Genomic DNA, 16916 nt, shown 5'->3' on the forward strand with positions numbered 1-16916 from the left:
AGTGAGCCTACGCCTCCCCCTGTCCAGCCCCCTCCATCACCTAGCCCCCCTCCCAAGCCTGTCACGCCACCTCCGCCTCCCAAGGTCTTTGTATCAGTGGGTTGTCAGACCGAGTATGACCCTATCTTCCCACCAATGCAGGCACGGATCACCTTTCTTCATCTTTCTCTTCTTTGACCTCCCTCTAAACTTTTACTTGAGCCTGTTTGTGGGTTATTTGGTTCAAATCCAAGCAGTTGCACCTCTGTATTTACGTGAGCTGTATAATTTCTTTGTCCTTTGGCTCTGTTGTCAACCACTGGTGTCCATCCTGCCAAGTTGCAAACGGTAGCCTCCTCTAAAGCTTTGTCTGAAATCCAGCCAGTCCAGGTTATAAGGGTTGCTGACATTCAGGCTGGAGAGACTGAGCCACTTTTCTAATTCTGACATCTGACGGCGCCATGGGCTGTTTGTTCAGAGTGGAGCGCAGAGTTTAAGAGCTTAGAGGCAAGAGGAGTGTAACCCCCTCATGTTCTCGTTACACTAACTGTCCTGCCATGCGCAGGAATGGTCGGCTCGCAGTGCAACTGAAACCTAATCTGCCACATGACAGCACAGTTACCACCACAATTATAGCATGTTCCACAGGACTTCCGTCAACAGGTCCCACTGGGTTAGATAGCAGCATGTTGAGGTACCATCCCCTCTTTTAGAACCCATAGTGTCTTTACTGGAATGATTTGGTGAAGACTTGTAGAGCAGAAGGTTGAAACGAGTGCTACAGTATAATTGCACACGTCGAAGGCTCAGTGAGATGACTGGCTATTTTATTTGTGTGTGAGAGAATACATGGAGCAGAGACGCTATTTTCTCTCTCAGTGGTATGCAAGAGTCATAAAGCTCCAATAACGACACCATCTGAGAAGGTTTGTGTTTGCTTACATTTCAGTAGCCAGACACATTCACACACACAAAAGTGATACTGGAGAGTCATAATCAAAGCCTACAAACATGCATTGGGGTTGATAAGAACATATTATATCCTGGTTGGTATGTCCATGGCTTGTCTTGGTATTTTCTCTCTGTCTGTGGGAAGGAGGAGATAGTTAACCACCATCTAGATTGTTTACTCATCGCACCACCATCAATCCTGAGTGGGACTATTGTAAGGCGGTTACATTAAAGAATTATATTACATATTGTTTACAAAATATGACAAGGAGGTAAGTCCAAAAAATGATCGTCCAAAATTATGTGAATAGTATAATGAAGCCAGTTTGGTTCCTCTCCATCAGATCCAGTCCCAGGGGAAGACATCTCCCACCGGTCCCCCCAAACCAGCCAACAAGCTGGACAACATGCTGGGAAGCTTGCAATCCGACCTCAACAGACTCGGTGTCCAGACGGTGGCTAAAGGTGTCTGCGGAGCCTGCAAGAAACCCATAGTTGGACAGGTGATAAAAACACTGAATTATGCACAGTGGAGACATCAGTTAGTGCACATACTGAATTCAAACTTGCATGCTTTTAGTTACATATGCAGTCATAATTTCTGTGTTTTAAAGACATTAATTACCAAGTGAAACATAATAGGCTTATAAAACATCACCATAGCTTTGATTTTGTTGAGATGTGGGGAAAGTAAGATTGCAAACCCAGATGCATTTGCCCGAGTTGGATTGGTTGTGCAGTGTTGGCTCATATTCCACATATCTCAGACTGTGCTGATTGCTTGAGGTCCAAGCCAGTCAATCTATCAATAATTCAGCTCTTATTTAATTGGCAACGAATAAGTGGAGCAATATAAAATATGAAGCTTTTATTCTGTGTTTTATTGCATTTACTAACTTACTTACTTTGAAACTTCTGTTTAAAGAAACACAAATGTTTTCTGTGAGTCGTGATCCTACTGAAATGTTCTGGGAATATTTGGAATGTATAACTGTTTTCTTTTTAAAATATTGAGCTCTGTGATGTGCATCTGCTGCTGACTGCATATCCCCTTTGCTTCTTGCATGCAAGGCTGCAGTGATTTTCTCTGATGCGCCAGGTCTTTCCCCTCAGAAGCTCATCTCAATTTAATGCACTGTGCCTCCCCACACCAGGTGGTGACTGCCATGGGCAGAACATGGCACCCGGAGCACTTTGTGTGCACCCACTGCCAGGAGGAGATAGGCTCCAGGAACTTCTTTGAGCGCGAGGGGCAGCCTTACTGTGAGAAAGACTACCACAACCTGTTCTCGCCGCGATGCCACTACTGTAATGGACCCATATTGGATGTTAGTAATGCATACATTAACACACACACACACACACACACTGTACAGCGCGGATGGGGGGATAATGATATTTATTTATTCATAACTTAATGGATTAAGGCCTTACTGGAAAAATCACTGCCTGTCGGAAATTGCCTTTATTTCTCAAGCAGACATTGAGAGTTGATTAGACAGACAGACAGACACACACACACACACACACACACACACGCACGCACACACTCTCAATCCTAGAGGCAGTAGAGGTAAGGGGCGTTGTAGTTGCTTTGTGCACATAGACTGTCTTTCTCACTACATGCTACACTCCTCTCTCTCTCTCTGTCTTGTCAGCACTCCTCATGATGACACACTTTTTTCAGATGTTTTTAGCCTTTGTTCTTACACACACATACACACCCTCAAATACACACAGCCGCATACACAGTGCCAGAGGTTCTGGGAGGGAAGTAGACAGTGGACATTAACCTGGGGAAAGGCCAACATGAGTTACTTCCAAGGTTTTCTAATTCACTGCTCCTTTATTTCTCTTCTTCCTTCTGTGTTTAGTAAGCCATTTGTGAACTTGGGTTTTTACTTAGGTTGCAGACAGGGCTGGGTGATGTGGAATAAATTAAATATCACAATATTTTTGACCAAATATCTCGATATTGCAATGAAACTGTAGGATTGACCATTGGCGTGTTCACAAAATATTTACACAAGATTTTTGATAAATAATCATCAGTAATTTGGATACAATGACAAAGTGAGTAAAGGCAAATAATAGAAAAGCTAGAGCAGTCTGGTAAGTTCAGAAAATTACATCTCTTTACTGTAATGCAGCCTTTAAAACCAGGAAGAGACAACCCTTTGGATATTACAGTATCCAAAATCTAAGATGATATCTAGTAGTTTCAGGTAGTATTTCGTTGCCTGAAGGAGCCACCGGAATTCTAATTAATAAGTAAAGGAAAAAAGTGAATTGCTCAATAGTTTTATGGTTTTGGACCAGATTTTTTTTTTTATGCCTGCGGGCTGGCGATAGCCGTGGCTGGAGACATTTATTTTGTTTTGTAGTTTGTCCTAACCTCTATCCCATTCTTGTAAACACGATATCTCAAGAACGCCTTGAGGGAATTTCCTTAAATTTGGCACAAACGTCCACTCAGACTCAACAATGAACTGATAAGATTTTGGTGGCCAAGGTCTCTGTGACCTCACAAAACATGTTGGCCATGACTCAAGGATTCATATGAAAATAATGGCCATTATTCAACATCATAATTCAGAAACAGAGGGGGAGACGTGTTCGGTTACTGATTTTGGTTACGCTAATCTTGGGTGTCAACTCTAATGGCTACATGAGTCTGGACAGACACAAATGTGAACTGTAACTGCAACCTGACTGTTTGGTGGAGGCACACAACCACTAGTTTCATTTAACGTAGTGGCCCATTTACATGCAGTGTTTTTGTACCCTGTTGTAGCCTTTTCAGTTAAGGTGCTCTGCATCTATCTGTCCAGATAATGAATGTTGAACATAGCCCTCCCACCCTGCTTTTTCAACACTGCATCCCCTGGTGGCAAAGCCAAGAATCGCTTGTTCTCCGACATGTAGTTAATAATGAGTAATTCTTGCCCTGCTGCAGAAACTCAGCAGCTGTGGATGTTTTAAAATCTTGTGTTACATGGACAGTATGAATGTGCTTCCAGCTGAAGCTGTTGAGAAATGCTATCAGGCCTGGAAAACATGAGGTAACAGTCAGAGCATTCCAGCACCTCCCACACTGCCTCTGTGGACCGTGTCTGCCCTCTCCTGGCCTCTGACTTACTGATGTATTGGTTTCCCCCCCACAATGACAGACATGCTTGTACTGTATGCTCACTCTCTTGTAGAGAAACATGAGGAACCACCGTTTTCCCCAGCTGTTTGTGTGTCACACCCCTCTGCAGAAATTGAATGACTGACCATTTGGTTCTCCTTTGTTTCACAGAGAGTAGTGACTGCTTTGGACAAGACTTGGCATCCAGAGCACTTCTTCTGTGCCCAGTGTGGAGCCTTTTTCGGACCAGAAGGTACCAAAAGATCATCAATAACTAACAGCACGTGGCTTGTGTAGACAAAGAGCAGTGCTGCATTTTCATTATCAAAACAAGATCGAGGAGAGAGTCACTGTGTGTCTTTGCTGCCCTCTAGGTTTCCATGAGAAGGATGGAAAGGCGTTCTGCAGAAAGGACTACTTTGACATGTTTGCCCCTAAATGTGGTGGCTGTGCTCGTGCCATCCTGGAGAACTACATCTCCGCTCTCAACTCACTCTGGCACCCTGAATGCTTTGTCTGCAGGGTGAGTCACTTGACATACCTAAAAAGAAATTGGCCATTTTTGTGTCAACCCATCATCATGAATTCTACCCCTTCTCTTCTGATTTTCCAGGAGTGCTTCACCCCATTCATAAACGGCAGCTTCTTTGACCACGATGGCCAGCCGTACTGTGAGTCGCACTACCACGAGCGGCGCGGCTCGCTGTGTTCCGGCTGCCAGAAGCCCATCACCGGCCGCTGCATCACAGCCATGGGCAAGAAGTTCCACCCAGAGCATTTCGTGTGCGCTTTCTGCCTCAAGCAGCTCAACAAGGGCACCTTCAAGGAGCAGAACGACAAGCCCTACTGCCAAGGCTGCTTCATTAAACTCTTCAGTTAGACTGTGTGTTTGTATATAAATGTGTGTGTACATGCATCTACACATTTATGTCTGAATGCACGTGTGTGTGCACTCACGTGTCTAGCATGAATGAGTCAGTGAAGTGTTTTTTGAGAATGAGGGCGTTGGTGGATCACATCCTTAAGGTGAGAAACGTCTCTCACTATTGACCCCTGACACTGAAGGGACTTCCCTGCTGTCCAACCTCTCAGGCTTGGCGTTTCACACTTTTGCTAAAGACATTTTTAACAAAGCCCAAAGAGATTTTTATTTAGAGTTTTATTCCTGTGTGCAGCAAAGAAACTACGCTTATTTCCCCCTCATGCGTGTGTACATATATGAGCAAATGGGTGTCGAATTAACACTTCCCCAGAGCCCTGATTTGTAAATGATTTACTCCCCCCATTGCAGGGCAAGACTTTGCACCCTATGGTGGTTTTATGCAGTTAGGAGACAGCTGCTTGATTGCATGGACCATGGAGAGTTGAGCAGGTTTGGAATATGTTGAGTGTTTAGTGTTAAGCCAATGAGTGTTGGAATAATCTATGAAACAAAATGTATTTTTCTAGCTTTGGAAACTATTGAGGTGCCATTTTAAAATATAACCATGAAAACACTCCGTATGTACATGCACACACACACACACACACACACACACACACACACTGAACTCCTCCGTCTTCTTCTTCACATCTTTAGAATACCAGTTCAAACTCTTTGCACACTCCAACACCAGATCTCTTGATGAGACCGTCTTAAGGTGCATTTAAAGGTGTCGGCGAGATATTAGTCCTTATTTTTCTACTGTTTTACTATGAAAATGAACCCGGGTGTTTTCTCAGTTTTAGCGTACATTACACTCACATTTGTGCTCTTGTAGGTTGATTATTTCCCATTGGGAGTGACATCAAACATACACATCAACACATGGACTTTTTTCCCTGTAGCAACTTTGTTTTTACTTTCCTACCGCAAAGTGTGTGTTGTGTCATTTACATAAATGCTCAAATAAAATCAAACAGTTGCAACTGATGATGATGAAAAGTAGGTCAATAAGAATAATATTGTACTACAGTTATTAGTGTTGAACTTGTGGTGCAATGTAAAACAAGCCAAAACAGAGCTGATTGTCTTTACCCCACTTTGAAAAGTGGAGATTTTCCTGCTGTATGTACCCACACAGAATATATTCAGACGAATTTGATTCAGAATAAACAATGCTTCAGTTCAACTTTTTTTTCTCCATATTTTACTATTGCTACTGTTGTGACTGTATCACTGTATTAAATCTATTAATAAGGCTGGTTCAAGATTTAAAACATGGTTGTGCATTTGGATGAGAAGCATGCTTTCTTTTACGTGGAGTTTTATCAGCACTCGCTGCCAGTCGCTGTTACAATCAGAATCTAAATTTGTATACCTGTAATATGCTCGACTTTGTGACAGAACTGTGTTTTGCCACCGTTTTGATGAAAATATACATATATATATTTTTGAGCTGTTTGGGCTCACACTGATATGCAAAGAGCTGGCTCTATTGGCATGTAGGCTAACAATAGTTTACCCTGTTCTCACACACACGACACATACCAGCTTTGATTCCAGTGTGTCACACTTCCAAGGAAACGCAGCCCTTATTACCTTTTTATTATGAGTCATGAACTATGATCCTGCTGTCTGGGTTGATGACAGCGCTTGGCTCACTGACAGAAGCTGGATGTTAGTTTGAACTGGTCAGGAATCAGAGTACAGGGCCAAGCCTCTAGCAAACCTTATGTAATGACTCATCTTTATTTTACATGTAGCGCTGTTTTGCCGCATATATGAGACAATGAGTGTTCTTTTTTGGGGGGGGGGGGGGGGGGGGGGGCGATGGCGATATTGCTTGTCTTTAATTTTGATCACAATGTGTGTGTCCACATTCAGACTGTTTTTACTTTAAGATGTTTGCTCATGTGCCAAATGTGTCAATGCAATAAGGTCTTATACACTGTGGAGTTTTCAACCTTTCCTGTGATTTGACTCTTTATGGGCTGAACTCTGGGAGAGGCTTCGTCTGCTGTGGTGCATCTTAACTCCAAACACCCGAACGTTTACACTGTAATTAATAGACAAGCCAAGGAGAAACAGTCTGTACTGAGTCATTCAGCAGTACAGTATAGTGTACACTTGTAGCTGATTCAGATTGACAGGAAGTAGCAGGGGGAAATGAACAGGAATTATGAGTTAATTTTGCCCCATATGTATTTATCTGCTTACAGTATATTGCCTTATAGTTTTTGCTTCTGTCAAAGAATTCATGAAAAAAAACAAAGCCTTTTACTGTTATAATGAGATTAAGTGAACTTTGCTTTGTAAATGGAGACATTCATGTGATCTTTTACCATTTGAGTTTTGTCATGAGCCACAGATTTGACTGGCTCTGTGTGGGTGGGGTGTAAGCCTATGTGGGTCCTGATTACTGACTGATTATAACTGCTGCAAATAAAATAAGTACTTTATTTCAGGCAATGTTTGGTGATTTCTCTTTTCGATCATACCTTTTACGTTTCAGTGTTTCACATTAAACCAGATCTTAAAGAAACACTTCACCCACAAAATGACCAGTTGTTTATCAGTTATTCATGTTGTGTTACTGTTACGAAAACTTAATTAAGAAAGTACTGAGCATACAACTGGATAAGTGAGACTTGGATTATACTGCACAAGTTGTGTGACAGTTTGTGAACAGATGTTTTATATAGTTTTGCTATGTTCGTTGTTTTCCATGGAGGCATGTAATAACATATTTAAGGTAACAATGCATGATTGATTTACATAAAAGCTGTCATTTTATGGGTGAAGTATTCCTTTAAGCATACAGGAATTTCCAAAAAAAATTAAAACACAGTATGTGTAATAAAATCAGTGCTTTTTTTTTTTTTTTTTTTTTTTAATTGTAAAATTTTAGAAAATAGTTTACAAACATTGATTTTAGCTATCAGTGAAATGAACATGTTACCAAAGCATGATGTATAAGAACAGAAATGCCAGCCCTGCACAAGCAGTCTGTTTGGCAAAGAGGTACAAAATCAGAAATGTCTGTCAAAACATGTTATAAGGTGTGCTTTGCATGACAGTTGAATTAGAGCATTTGTACTGATTCTCAATTTTTTGGTTTATGACTCCTTAAAATAAAGGGATGCTCACCTTAAGTGAGAGAAAAGATACCATCATTTTGTGTTGAGGAAACATGTTATTTCTTAGTTCCTGACCTTTTAATTATCTCATGACCCCTAACATTTATTTTGTAACCCCTTGATAGGGGTAGAACCCCAGCTTGGGAGCCACTGATTTAGTTGAACAGTGGGGAGTAGGTCAAGGCACTACAGATGCCTCAATCAAGCAAATGGACTAACGCTCAGTGAGCACCATGTGAATTTTAAGTTTGTAGATACATTTGAAATAAATGCATGTTCAAAAAATTATTCTGAAGGTCAAAACCCCAGACATTAATTTGATCCCAGCAGGTTTTTCACTGGTCAAACAGCAATATGACAACAATGCAACTGGCCTGCGAAAACACAGCGATTCAATTCATGTGACAAGCACAAGATATCACATCAATCCTGCGAGGAGAGGTTGTGACCTGAAGTCTGTGCTGTGTGAGAGCCTGGAGCTTGCCAGTGAGCTCAGACAGGTGTGGTCGTCTGTCCAGAATCTCCAAGTATTCCAGGTCCCGCAGCTGGTGAAGGTGTACGAAATCGCTCTCTGGTACATGTTCATGGCGAAGTTTGAGACTTCTGAGCTTTGGAAAAAGTTGTGGGATTTGAGCTGTGTGAGCTCCCAAATGTGACGGCCAGGGGTCTATGTGAAGGTGCAGGAGATCTGGTACCTGCACTGCTACGGCTGCCATGTCCTCTGAGGACAGTCCCGCAACACACAGTGTGAGACTGGTCACTGTGGCTGGAATGGCGGTGACATAACTCCCAACAGACGGGCCCTTAGAGATGGCCAGGGTTGACAGTTGAGGGAGGTCACTCAGCCATGTTTTCAGGTGAGGGTCATAAGATGGTGACAGTCCTTCACGTGAATATCTGTAAAAAACAGCAAGACTCTTCAGATCAGGCATCAGCCTCATTGCATCTCCCGGTAATGAACGTTCCATGCAGTCGATCAGTTCCAAACTGGACAAGACTGCTGCAGAAGCAGCAACTCCTCCTAACTTGGGACATCGGTTAGGTCGGTAAAGTCTGTGACAGGCGCACATTCTCTGCAACATGGACAATGAGAGATGCTTCAGCTTAGGCAGGCAGGTGAGTATGGAGTGAACCATCCAAATTGTTTCTTCAGAGATTCTTATCCCATGACAGACCAGAGATGTAAGGTTTTTAAACTGGGAGATGACAGCGATGAAGCTGTCCATTGCTGTGGTGGGAAACCTAACATCACACATGCTGAGGTGAGTCAGTTGCTGGGGTTGGTTCACTGTGGAAGCATCCAGCAAAAGTGAAGTGGGACTGTTTCTAATAGCCAGACGCTTTAGATTTGGAAAGTCCTTTAAGCAGTCGAGGCTCGCTTGGGAGCTTTGGTCCATCACTACTGTGCTGAGAGCAGGAAGGGACAGAGCAAGCTGTTTCCAGTCTTTGGCGCTGGTGCTCCTCACCACCACACTGCTGACTTTCCTGCGGCGAAGAGTGGCCCAGAACTGACTGTTGTAAGAGCCTTTTGGGAAACACAGGACTACTGACCAGTCTTTCCAAAGAGATCCGTGGTCGACAAGTTTTTTGAAATACTTGCAGGATGCCCGGATGCTAAACTTGTCTGCAACTGACAGATACCCGAAAACGTGGTTCCAGACCTCTGACGGAAGCTGTAGAGCTGGCTCTGCCATCGTTTTGCTCTGCTGTGTTAGCTAGCTGGCTAACAGGCTATATCAGTACGAGCTGCCGTAAACATTAGTCTTGACTGAAAGGCAGAAACGTTATTATTTAGACCACACTTGTTGTTACAAGTTGTCACCGGATTTCCTCAGTGAACTGTGACTGTCGGTTGTAGTTTTGGACTTCCTTATAGCGAGAGCTTGGCAACAGAAATGATTGACAAGCAGCCATCCAATAGCTGTGTAGCTGCCGCCCATAACTCTCTAGTGATTGGTCACTTGCTCGGCATATATATCCTTCACGCGCCCTTCCTCTTCCTCTTTCTTTCACGCGACCCTATCGTGAACGGTAAGGATTTTCTCTTGCCCTCTCTGAATACCATTCAAAAAGTGAATATTCCGTCAAATTATACCAATCTGAGTTTTGGGATTTACGAAACAAACACTTAAAGCACCTTGAAATGTTTTGTGTCCTGCCTGTTACATTGCGGCGGCTAGACGTAAGCTAGCGCGGCCTGTTAGCTTGCTAATAGCCGGCTAACGTTACGTTAGCTGTCGACCACATGTGAAAGGGTACTACGCAGACTATGGTTTGTGTGTTTGTTTTTTTAAGTACATCCATTAATGTTTTAATTCTTTTGTTGCAGGTACTACCTTGTCTTTAAACCAGCTGTTAAGCGGTCCTTGGAAGCACTGCAAAGATGCCCAGGGAAGACAGGGCCACGTGGAAGTCCAACTATTTTATGAAAATCATCGTAAGTAGGACTTGGCTTACGTAAGTTTATATTAACACACTATCTAATCTGTTTATATACGTTTCATAGCTGTAAACATTTAAGTATTTATAATTCATATTTATTCTATTTATAGCAACTCCTGGATGACTTTCCAAAATGCTTCATCGTGGGTGCAGACAATGTGGGCTCCAAGCAGATGCAGACCATCCGTCTGTCTCTGCGTGGCAAGGCTGTGGTGCTGATGGGTAAAAACACCATGATGCGCAAAGCCATTCGTGGCCACCTGGAGAACAATCCTGCCCTGGAGAAGTGAGTTTAATGTGGCCTCTACATTTGCTGTCTTCAGTTGTCATGTAGCAGGATAAGTTACAATGCAGCTTGTGTGGTACTGCTTTGTCGTTCCCCCTGCAAACAATAACCTGTTTCCAGCTATCCCTGTCTGTCTACTTCCCCCGACAACCAGGGACGCAAGGTTTCAGACACTTTACAACTTTTCCTCTTTGTAGAAATGACCGCCTGCTGACATATCTAACAGGTGGTTTTATGATTTGATAGGCTCCTGCCTCACATTAAAGGAAATGTGGGCTTTGTCTTCACCAAGGAGGATCTGGCTGAGGTCAGGGACATGCTGCTGGCCAACAAGGTATGAACGAGACCTTAAACATTTTACTCAAACATCAGTGCTAGCAAATGACTCTTGAAGGTAAAGTCAAGTGCAGCTGTAGTCAGTAACACTATAGGAGGAATTTAGTTTTGTACACGTAACACCAGTATTCATAGACCCTCTTGAGATGCAGGATAAGTTACAGTGCAGCTCGTGCAGTGCTGCTTTGTCGTTCCCCCTGCAAACAGCATCCTGTTTCCTCGCTATACCTGTCAGTCAGCATCCCTTGGCTGCCAGGCACGTAAGGTTTCAGACATTGATTCAAAAACTGAATCAAAACTCTCCTTAACTATGTTTAAACCTGCCCTCGACTCAAATGGAGCTCTTGCAAAGTATTATACTAAACTAACGCACTCTAATGACCCAGGTGCCTGCAGCTGCCCGTGCTGGAGCCATTGCCCCTTGCGATGTGACTGTGCCAGCCCAGAACACTGGTCTGGGTCCTGAGAAGACCTCTTTCTTCCAGGCTCTGGGTATCACCACCAAGATCTCTAGGGGAACCATTGAAATCTTGGTGAGTTTGAAAACTGTTATACTGGGGTGTGGGGTTTCACTGTCTAATTGACAATCAGTTTGGGGTGCCCCATGCTGGATAGCTATGAAACCAATGTACATCAAATTGTTTGCACAAGTAACTAACTAGTATTTCTGTCCCCAGAGTGACGTCGGTCTGATCAAAACCGGCGATAAGGTTGGTGCCAGCGAGGCCACACTGCTTAACATGCTGAACATCTCACCCTTCTCCTACGGACTTATCATCCAGCAAGTGTATGATAATGGCAGTGTTTACAGCCCTGAGGTGCTCGACATCACAGAGGCTGCTCTGCAAGCCAGATTCCTGGAGGTGAGATGCTGTTTGTGTGAAGGCAGTCCTTACAACTAAATTGAGATCACTGGGAGTCATGTTTGTTTGAAATATCTGTACATGCAATTTGATCACTATATAAAACTTGTGATTTATTTAGGGTGTGAGGAACATCGCTAGCGTGTGTCTGGAGATTGGCTACCCCACATTGGCCTCTGTCCCCCACTCCATCATCAATGGCTACAAGAGAGTCCTGGCTGTAGCTGTGGAGACTGACTACTCCTTCCCCCTGGCAGACAAGGTATGCACATTAAACCAGTACTTGTCACATTAATTTACATGCAGGCCTCAGTGTTTAATCATCATTTAATTTGTTTTGCATGACAAGGAAACGACTAGGTATAAATGGAATACTAACTTTGTACTTTGTCTTGCAGGTCAAGGAGTTCCTGGCTGATCCATCTGCTTTTGCTGCTGCCGCAGCACCTGTAGCTGCTGCTGCTGAGACTGCTGCTGCTCCAGCTGCTAAAGAGGAGGTTAAGGAGGAGTCTGAGGAATCGGATGACGATATTGGCTTCGGTCTGTTCGATGGCGACTAAACGACCAATAAACTAACAGTCGAATAAAACCATGATTCAATAAAGTTTCTCATCTCCACCCGCCTTATCTTTTTTCTTTTTTTCCCCATTTTTGAAAGGCTGTATGGTGAAACTACCATTGTGTGCTATACCTTATGGTCATAACTGATGCACATTGGATGGAGACTATAAAGGAGTGAAGTAGTTCTGATTTGTAGAGGGTTAAATATGTAAGGATGCTCTAAACGGGATCCAAAGTTAAGAGAATCTTCACTTTTTGATACAGTCCACCATGGGAAGTAGTGTTGGATATTGCGTAAACATTGTCTTAATGGGAGAATGTGTGACGAAGCCCGAGACTTCCGTTTGGGCGTGTCATACTTCAAAATAAAAGTGAATCTAAAGGTATGTCTTCACTATAAAGTGGAGGCTAATGTTTTTCTACAACAACTGAGCAAAGCCGAATACATAACTAGAAAGTAAAGGGAAGTACTGTCAGCAGTCACACCAAAAGTGAATAAGTGAGACAGATCGTTTTGGTTTAAAGATTAAGGAGTACTAATTTTGACTGGCATTGAGCTGTCATTAATACTACCCTGTATAGTTAATAGTCAATAAGAAACTTATCTGTGGCCGGGCTGAGCGACTGCCATTATTTGTCACTGAGTTTACTAAATGGCTTTAAATGTTGGTGGCTCGTCAAAGTGTTTAGGTAGAATTACATGGTATCCTTAAACCACGTGTAGTTTCAAACTATTCAAGTGAGGGCACCTGTTACAAAGACAAAGAAACATATTTAATAGAAACATAATGTATTATTACACTTAAACCATCGCTGCCTTTGTGCAAAAGCCTATTTTATTCTGAAAACAATGGACCGGAAGTCGTACTGGGCTTGTGCAGTTAGCTAAGATCGGATGCGCCGCAGCCTCCGGGGAGTCGTCCACCATGGCTGAGGTAAGATTTGGGGGGGGGTTATTCATTTTAAAGATTGACATGTAATTTAATACGTAGTTATTTAACAAGTTAAGGATGATTTATTGATTTGGATAATGATAAAGGCTAAAATTGCCATACTTCCCAGCGGCGTTGATGGGTCAGCAAACGTAAGCTAACGTGATATTAGCTAGCTAACGTTACCCCCATAACATAAGCGATTCGTAGATTTAATATCTTATTCTATTAAGTTACACATCGTAGTATTGTTTCATAATTTCCAGCATCACACAGGTAATGTTAGTATTGTCACCGGTTTAGTGATATAAACACAGACATTAGCTGTTATGTAGCTGTTAGCTTGATAATAATGTTAGCCTGTGTAGCGAAGTCTTTAAAATCGGCCAGATATTAGTATGAGTCTTGTTTTTCCTCAGAGTTTTCAGAGTAGCTAGCTTCACAGTAGGTGCTATTGTTCCAACCCCAGATACCTGTTCTTCACGAACGACATACATTTTGATTCTCTGTCCAGACCCACAGCTTACAGGACCTCCAGCAGCCAGCTGTCTCCTCCAAGGTGTTTGTCCAGAGAGACTACAGCTCAGGAACCATCTCCAAGTTTCAGACCAAGTTCCCCCCTGAACTTGAGTCAAGGGTATATCCAGGATTTACATGTATGAATATGAGTGTTGAATGAATGTTAATAGATTGTGTATAATATCTAAACTGCTTGTGTGGTTTCAGCTTGATAAGCAGCAGTTTGAGGAAACCATCCAGACTCTGAACAACCTGTATGCAGAGGCAGAGAAACTAGGAGGGAAGTCTTATTTGGAGGGCTGCCTGGCGTGTCTAACTGCCTATACAATATTCCTCTGTATGGAGACGCACTATGAAAAGGTAATATTTTCGTCTCTGGTGGGTTTGACAGGTTTAGATGTTGATGTATATCTTAAATCTGTGCGCTGCTGTCTCTCTGTGTTTAGGTGTTAAAGAAGATTGCGAGGTACATTAAGGACCAGAATGAGAAGATATATGCTCCCAGGGGGTTGCTGTTGACTGACCCCATAGAGAGAGGCCTCAGAGTTGTATCCTTCACCTGAACAGCTGGGTAGAAAAGTACTGAAGTTATACTGATTAACAATCGGCTTACTGGTAGGATTTGGCGATGTTGCCTGTCTCATCTATAAATATTTCCATCTACACCTGGCCAGGTTATTCTTTGATGTGCACCTAATTTTACACACCTTTTCTAAACAAACTAGTGCTTCTCAGCCTTAAAAATACGATCCTTCGCTCTAGAAGTTACTACATTAAACATAGATGGTTGTTTATGCTAAGGAAAGAACACTTACTGTTATTTATATGAGACGATGTGCATGTAGCATTGTGTATTTTCCCTAACTTGTCTTCTAGGTTGAAATTACCATCTTTGAAGACAGAAGTATTGGATCTGGAAGATAAAGAACCTTGGGGTATGAAGTCCTTCTGATGTCATTGTAACGAAGAGTCGTGTCCACTGGAAAGAAAATTAGGATCCCCAATTTGACGTTTTTGCATTTAACTTAAGATAACTTAAGGGTTTTCCCAAAACATCAGCTACAGGGCTTGTTTTTTTAGTTGCAGTCAAACTGAACTGACCACTTTTAATTTCATTATTTTATAACAAGTGATCAGTTAGCTGGATATTTACTACCATCTAACCAAAACATGAAATAAACCCAAACCTTGAAATCTCCCTTTTCTATACCATTTAGCTATTCTTAATCCCTAACAGAATATTCTCTTTTCTTTCTGCCTCTCCGTAAAGGCCGATGGCTCTGACCAGATACTCTCCATCTGTCTGGCAGCACATATAAACATGTCTGCTACACCTGAATGGATGTATATAATTTTGATCTGATCGGTTTCTCTGTTATTTATAAGTATTCTACTGTCTGCCTATGTCTGTATGTTTGTAAATGTGTTTTCATGGTTTTTTTTTATACATACGATGATGTACAAATCACATCCTAGTTGATCCAGACCAGTCTTTGTGAAGAGTGCCATTGTGTTATATGCAACTTTTTGATCATGGTAAAAAATAAGTGATTTGACTTGTGTGTTTTTGCAAATGATATAAAGTCAAAAATGTCTAATCACCGAGAACTGTTATAGGAAATAGGTAGGGATGAAGTTATTGGCACAGTCTGTAAACAGTAATCTGGTATGGGCAGTGCTCCAGAGTATTGACATGATGGTTATAGCCTTTGTTGAGGCAATTGTTTTCTTATCTGTGCATGACTCTGACTTTTTGTGGAGGGGTTCATTTCATGTGAAACATGCACATTGAAAGTTCTGCACTGTATTTTTTTCTGTGACTGAAGATGGAGCATGTTTACTGTTAATTAATCCATCACAAAGTAACAGCCTGACCCAGTAGATTTTGAGAAATGTCCATCTCTGTCTCTCTCCTAATCATGCTCCATTACATGTTTCTCATAAGATCCACACAACCACAATGTGATTGTGTGAATGTTAGCTCCTTTTTCAGCATCACCAAACACCACAGAAACCTTAAACACCCTCAACTCCACAGATGATTGCTATTGTTGGTGTTTGATACAACTGTTGTACTTTTCTTACAAATATTGTTCTGTTTTATCTCAATAAATATCATTTTCCTGAAATATGTATAGCTGTTGGTGTTTGACTTTAGTTCTAAAACTGGTATTTGATTTGAATAAGTATTACCACATAGATTCTAATTGTGTTTTTTGCTTGGTTTAGCTTGTATTTTAGACAATATATGGATTCGCTAGATGACTAGTGAAGTTTTAAATAAAAATGCAACTAGTACTACTAGTGCTACGAGTACTACTAGTGGCAATTTTGAAAACCTTTACCAATAGTACTAGTACTACTAGTAGTCAACAAAATGTTAATAAGGAGGCGGATATGGGGGCATACAAGGAGCCTATTTCAAAATAATTGCTCTTCTTCGCCGCTGAAATGTGTTTCTTGTGGCTGTCAGCACGTTATCTTCATTCTTCTGTGATGCCAGTTCCCGTCTTGCTACGTCAAGCGCATTCCAAACGCAATCAATAACATTATTAAAGCCACTTCCTGTGGCAGCTTCATGTGAAGTATGGCTCATGTCACCAGAAGTGCCGGCGGCCATTAACATTATGTCAAGATGTTTGCTGCCACCCTCTAGTTATACTAGTTATACTATATCTGTGTGGCCAGTGTGCAATGTGGTAAACAAAAGACAACCAATGCACTCCACTTTTGGCAGCAAGACTTACCTGCATCAAAATTCATATCATCATTTAGTTTTGGCTTCATTTAACATCAGCCCATACATTCATTCATTCATTCATCTTCTAACCGCTTCATCCTCTTGAGGGTCGCGGGGG

General features: G+C 42.1%; 3 protein-coding genes and 1 non-coding gene across 6 annotated transcripts in view; all 4 read left to right on the forward strand.

Moving 5' to 3' along the window:
• The window catches only part of LOC126385387 (paxillin-like), a 36082-nt gene extending 29288 nt beyond the window's left edge, over window positions 1–6794 (forward strand). Inside the window, exons 7-11 of the mRNA XM_050037025.1 lie at window positions 1275–1433; window positions 2085–2258; window positions 4232–4313; window positions 4435–4583; window positions 4674–6794. Coding sequence (XP_049892982.1) covers window positions 1275–1433; window positions 2085–2258; window positions 4232–4313; window positions 4435–4583; window positions 4674–4940 — 831 coding nt within the window. The 3' untranslated portion in view covers window positions 4941–6794. The remainder of the gene's footprint in view (window positions 1–1274; window positions 1434–2084; window positions 2259–4231; window positions 4314–4434; window positions 4584–4673) is intronic.
• A 3306-nt stretch (window positions 6795–10100) lies between these two features.
• Window positions 10101–12664, forward strand: rplp0 (ribosomal protein, large, P0). Its single transcript, XM_050037027.1, has 8 exons — window positions 10101–10150; window positions 10449–10556; window positions 10672–10847; window positions 11094–11181; window positions 11570–11716; window positions 11861–12046; window positions 12168–12308; window positions 12445–12664. The coding sequence occupies exons 2-8, from the start codon at window positions 10503–10505 to the stop codon at window positions 12604–12606; spliced, it is 954 nt and encodes a 317-aa protein (XP_049892984.1). The 5' UTR covers window positions 10101–10150; window positions 10449–10502; the 3' UTR covers window positions 12607–12664.
• Window positions 11330–11459, forward strand: LOC126386865 (small nucleolar RNA SNORA63). The gene has a single exon (XR_007569558.1). It is a non-coding gene; the product is annotated as a small nucleolar RNA SNORA63 (small nucleolar RNA).
• A 725-nt stretch (window positions 12665–13389) lies between the features above and the next one.
• LOC126385390 (golgin subfamily A member 7-like) lies at window positions 13390–16187 on the forward strand. Of its 3 annotated transcripts, XM_050037029.1 has the most exons (6): window positions 13390–13542; window positions 14054–14176; window positions 14266–14418; window positions 14505–14606; window positions 14935–14993; window positions 15329–16187. In XM_050037029.1, the coding sequence occupies exons 1-5, from the start codon at window positions 13534–13536 to the stop codon at window positions 14980–14982; spliced, it is 435 nt and encodes a 144-aa protein (XP_049892986.1). In that variant the 5' UTR covers window positions 13390–13533; the 3' UTR covers window positions 14983–14993; window positions 15329–16187. The 3 variants fall into 3 exon arrangements, with proteins under 3 accessions (XP_049892986.1, XP_049892985.1, XP_049892988.1); XM_050037028.1 differs by having other exon boundaries at window positions 14935–16187; XM_050037031.1 differs by lacking the exon at window positions 13390–13542 and adding an exon at window positions 13638–13691 and having other exon boundaries at window positions 14935–16187.
• The last annotated feature ends 729 nt before the right edge of the window (window positions 16188–16916 follow it).

This window comes from Epinephelus moara, chromosome 24 (assembly GCF_006386435.1).
Source record: "Epinephelus moara isolate mb chromosome 24, YSFRI_EMoa_1.0, whole genome shotgun sequence".
Classification (NCBI taxonomy): domain Eukaryota; kingdom Metazoa; phylum Chordata; class Actinopteri; order Perciformes; family Serranidae; genus Epinephelus; species Epinephelus moara.

What these genes read in the sequence shown, in the direction of transcription:
- LOC126385390 (XM_050037031.1), top strand. Translation starts at nt 13,638, where the DNA reads ATGATAAAGGCTAAAATTGCCATACTTCCCAGCGGCGTTGATGGGTCA. An exon ending in TGGAGACGCACTATGAAAAG is followed by an intron (nt 14,419 to 14,504) that starts GTAATATTTTCG and finishes CTCTGTGTTTAG; the next exon opens with GTGTTAAAGAAGATTGCGAG. An exon ending in TAGAGAGAGGCCTCAGAGTT is followed by an intron (nt 14,607 to 14,934) that starts GTATCCTTCACC and finishes CTTGTCTTCTAG; the next exon opens with GTTGAAATTACCATCTTTGA.
- rplp0 (XM_050037027.1), top strand. Translation starts at nt 10,503, where the DNA reads ATGCCCAGGGAAGACAGGGCCACGTGGAAGTCCAACTATTTTATGAAA. An exon ending in ACTATTTTATGAAAATCATC is followed by an intron (nt 10,557 to 10,671) that starts GTAAGTAGGACT and finishes TTCTATTTATAG; the next exon opens with CAACTCCTGGATGACTTTCC. An exon ending in AACAATCCTGCCCTGGAGAA is followed by an intron (nt 10,848 to 11,093) that starts GTGAGTTTAATG and finishes ATGATTTGATAG; the next exon opens with GCTCCTGCCTCACATTAAAG.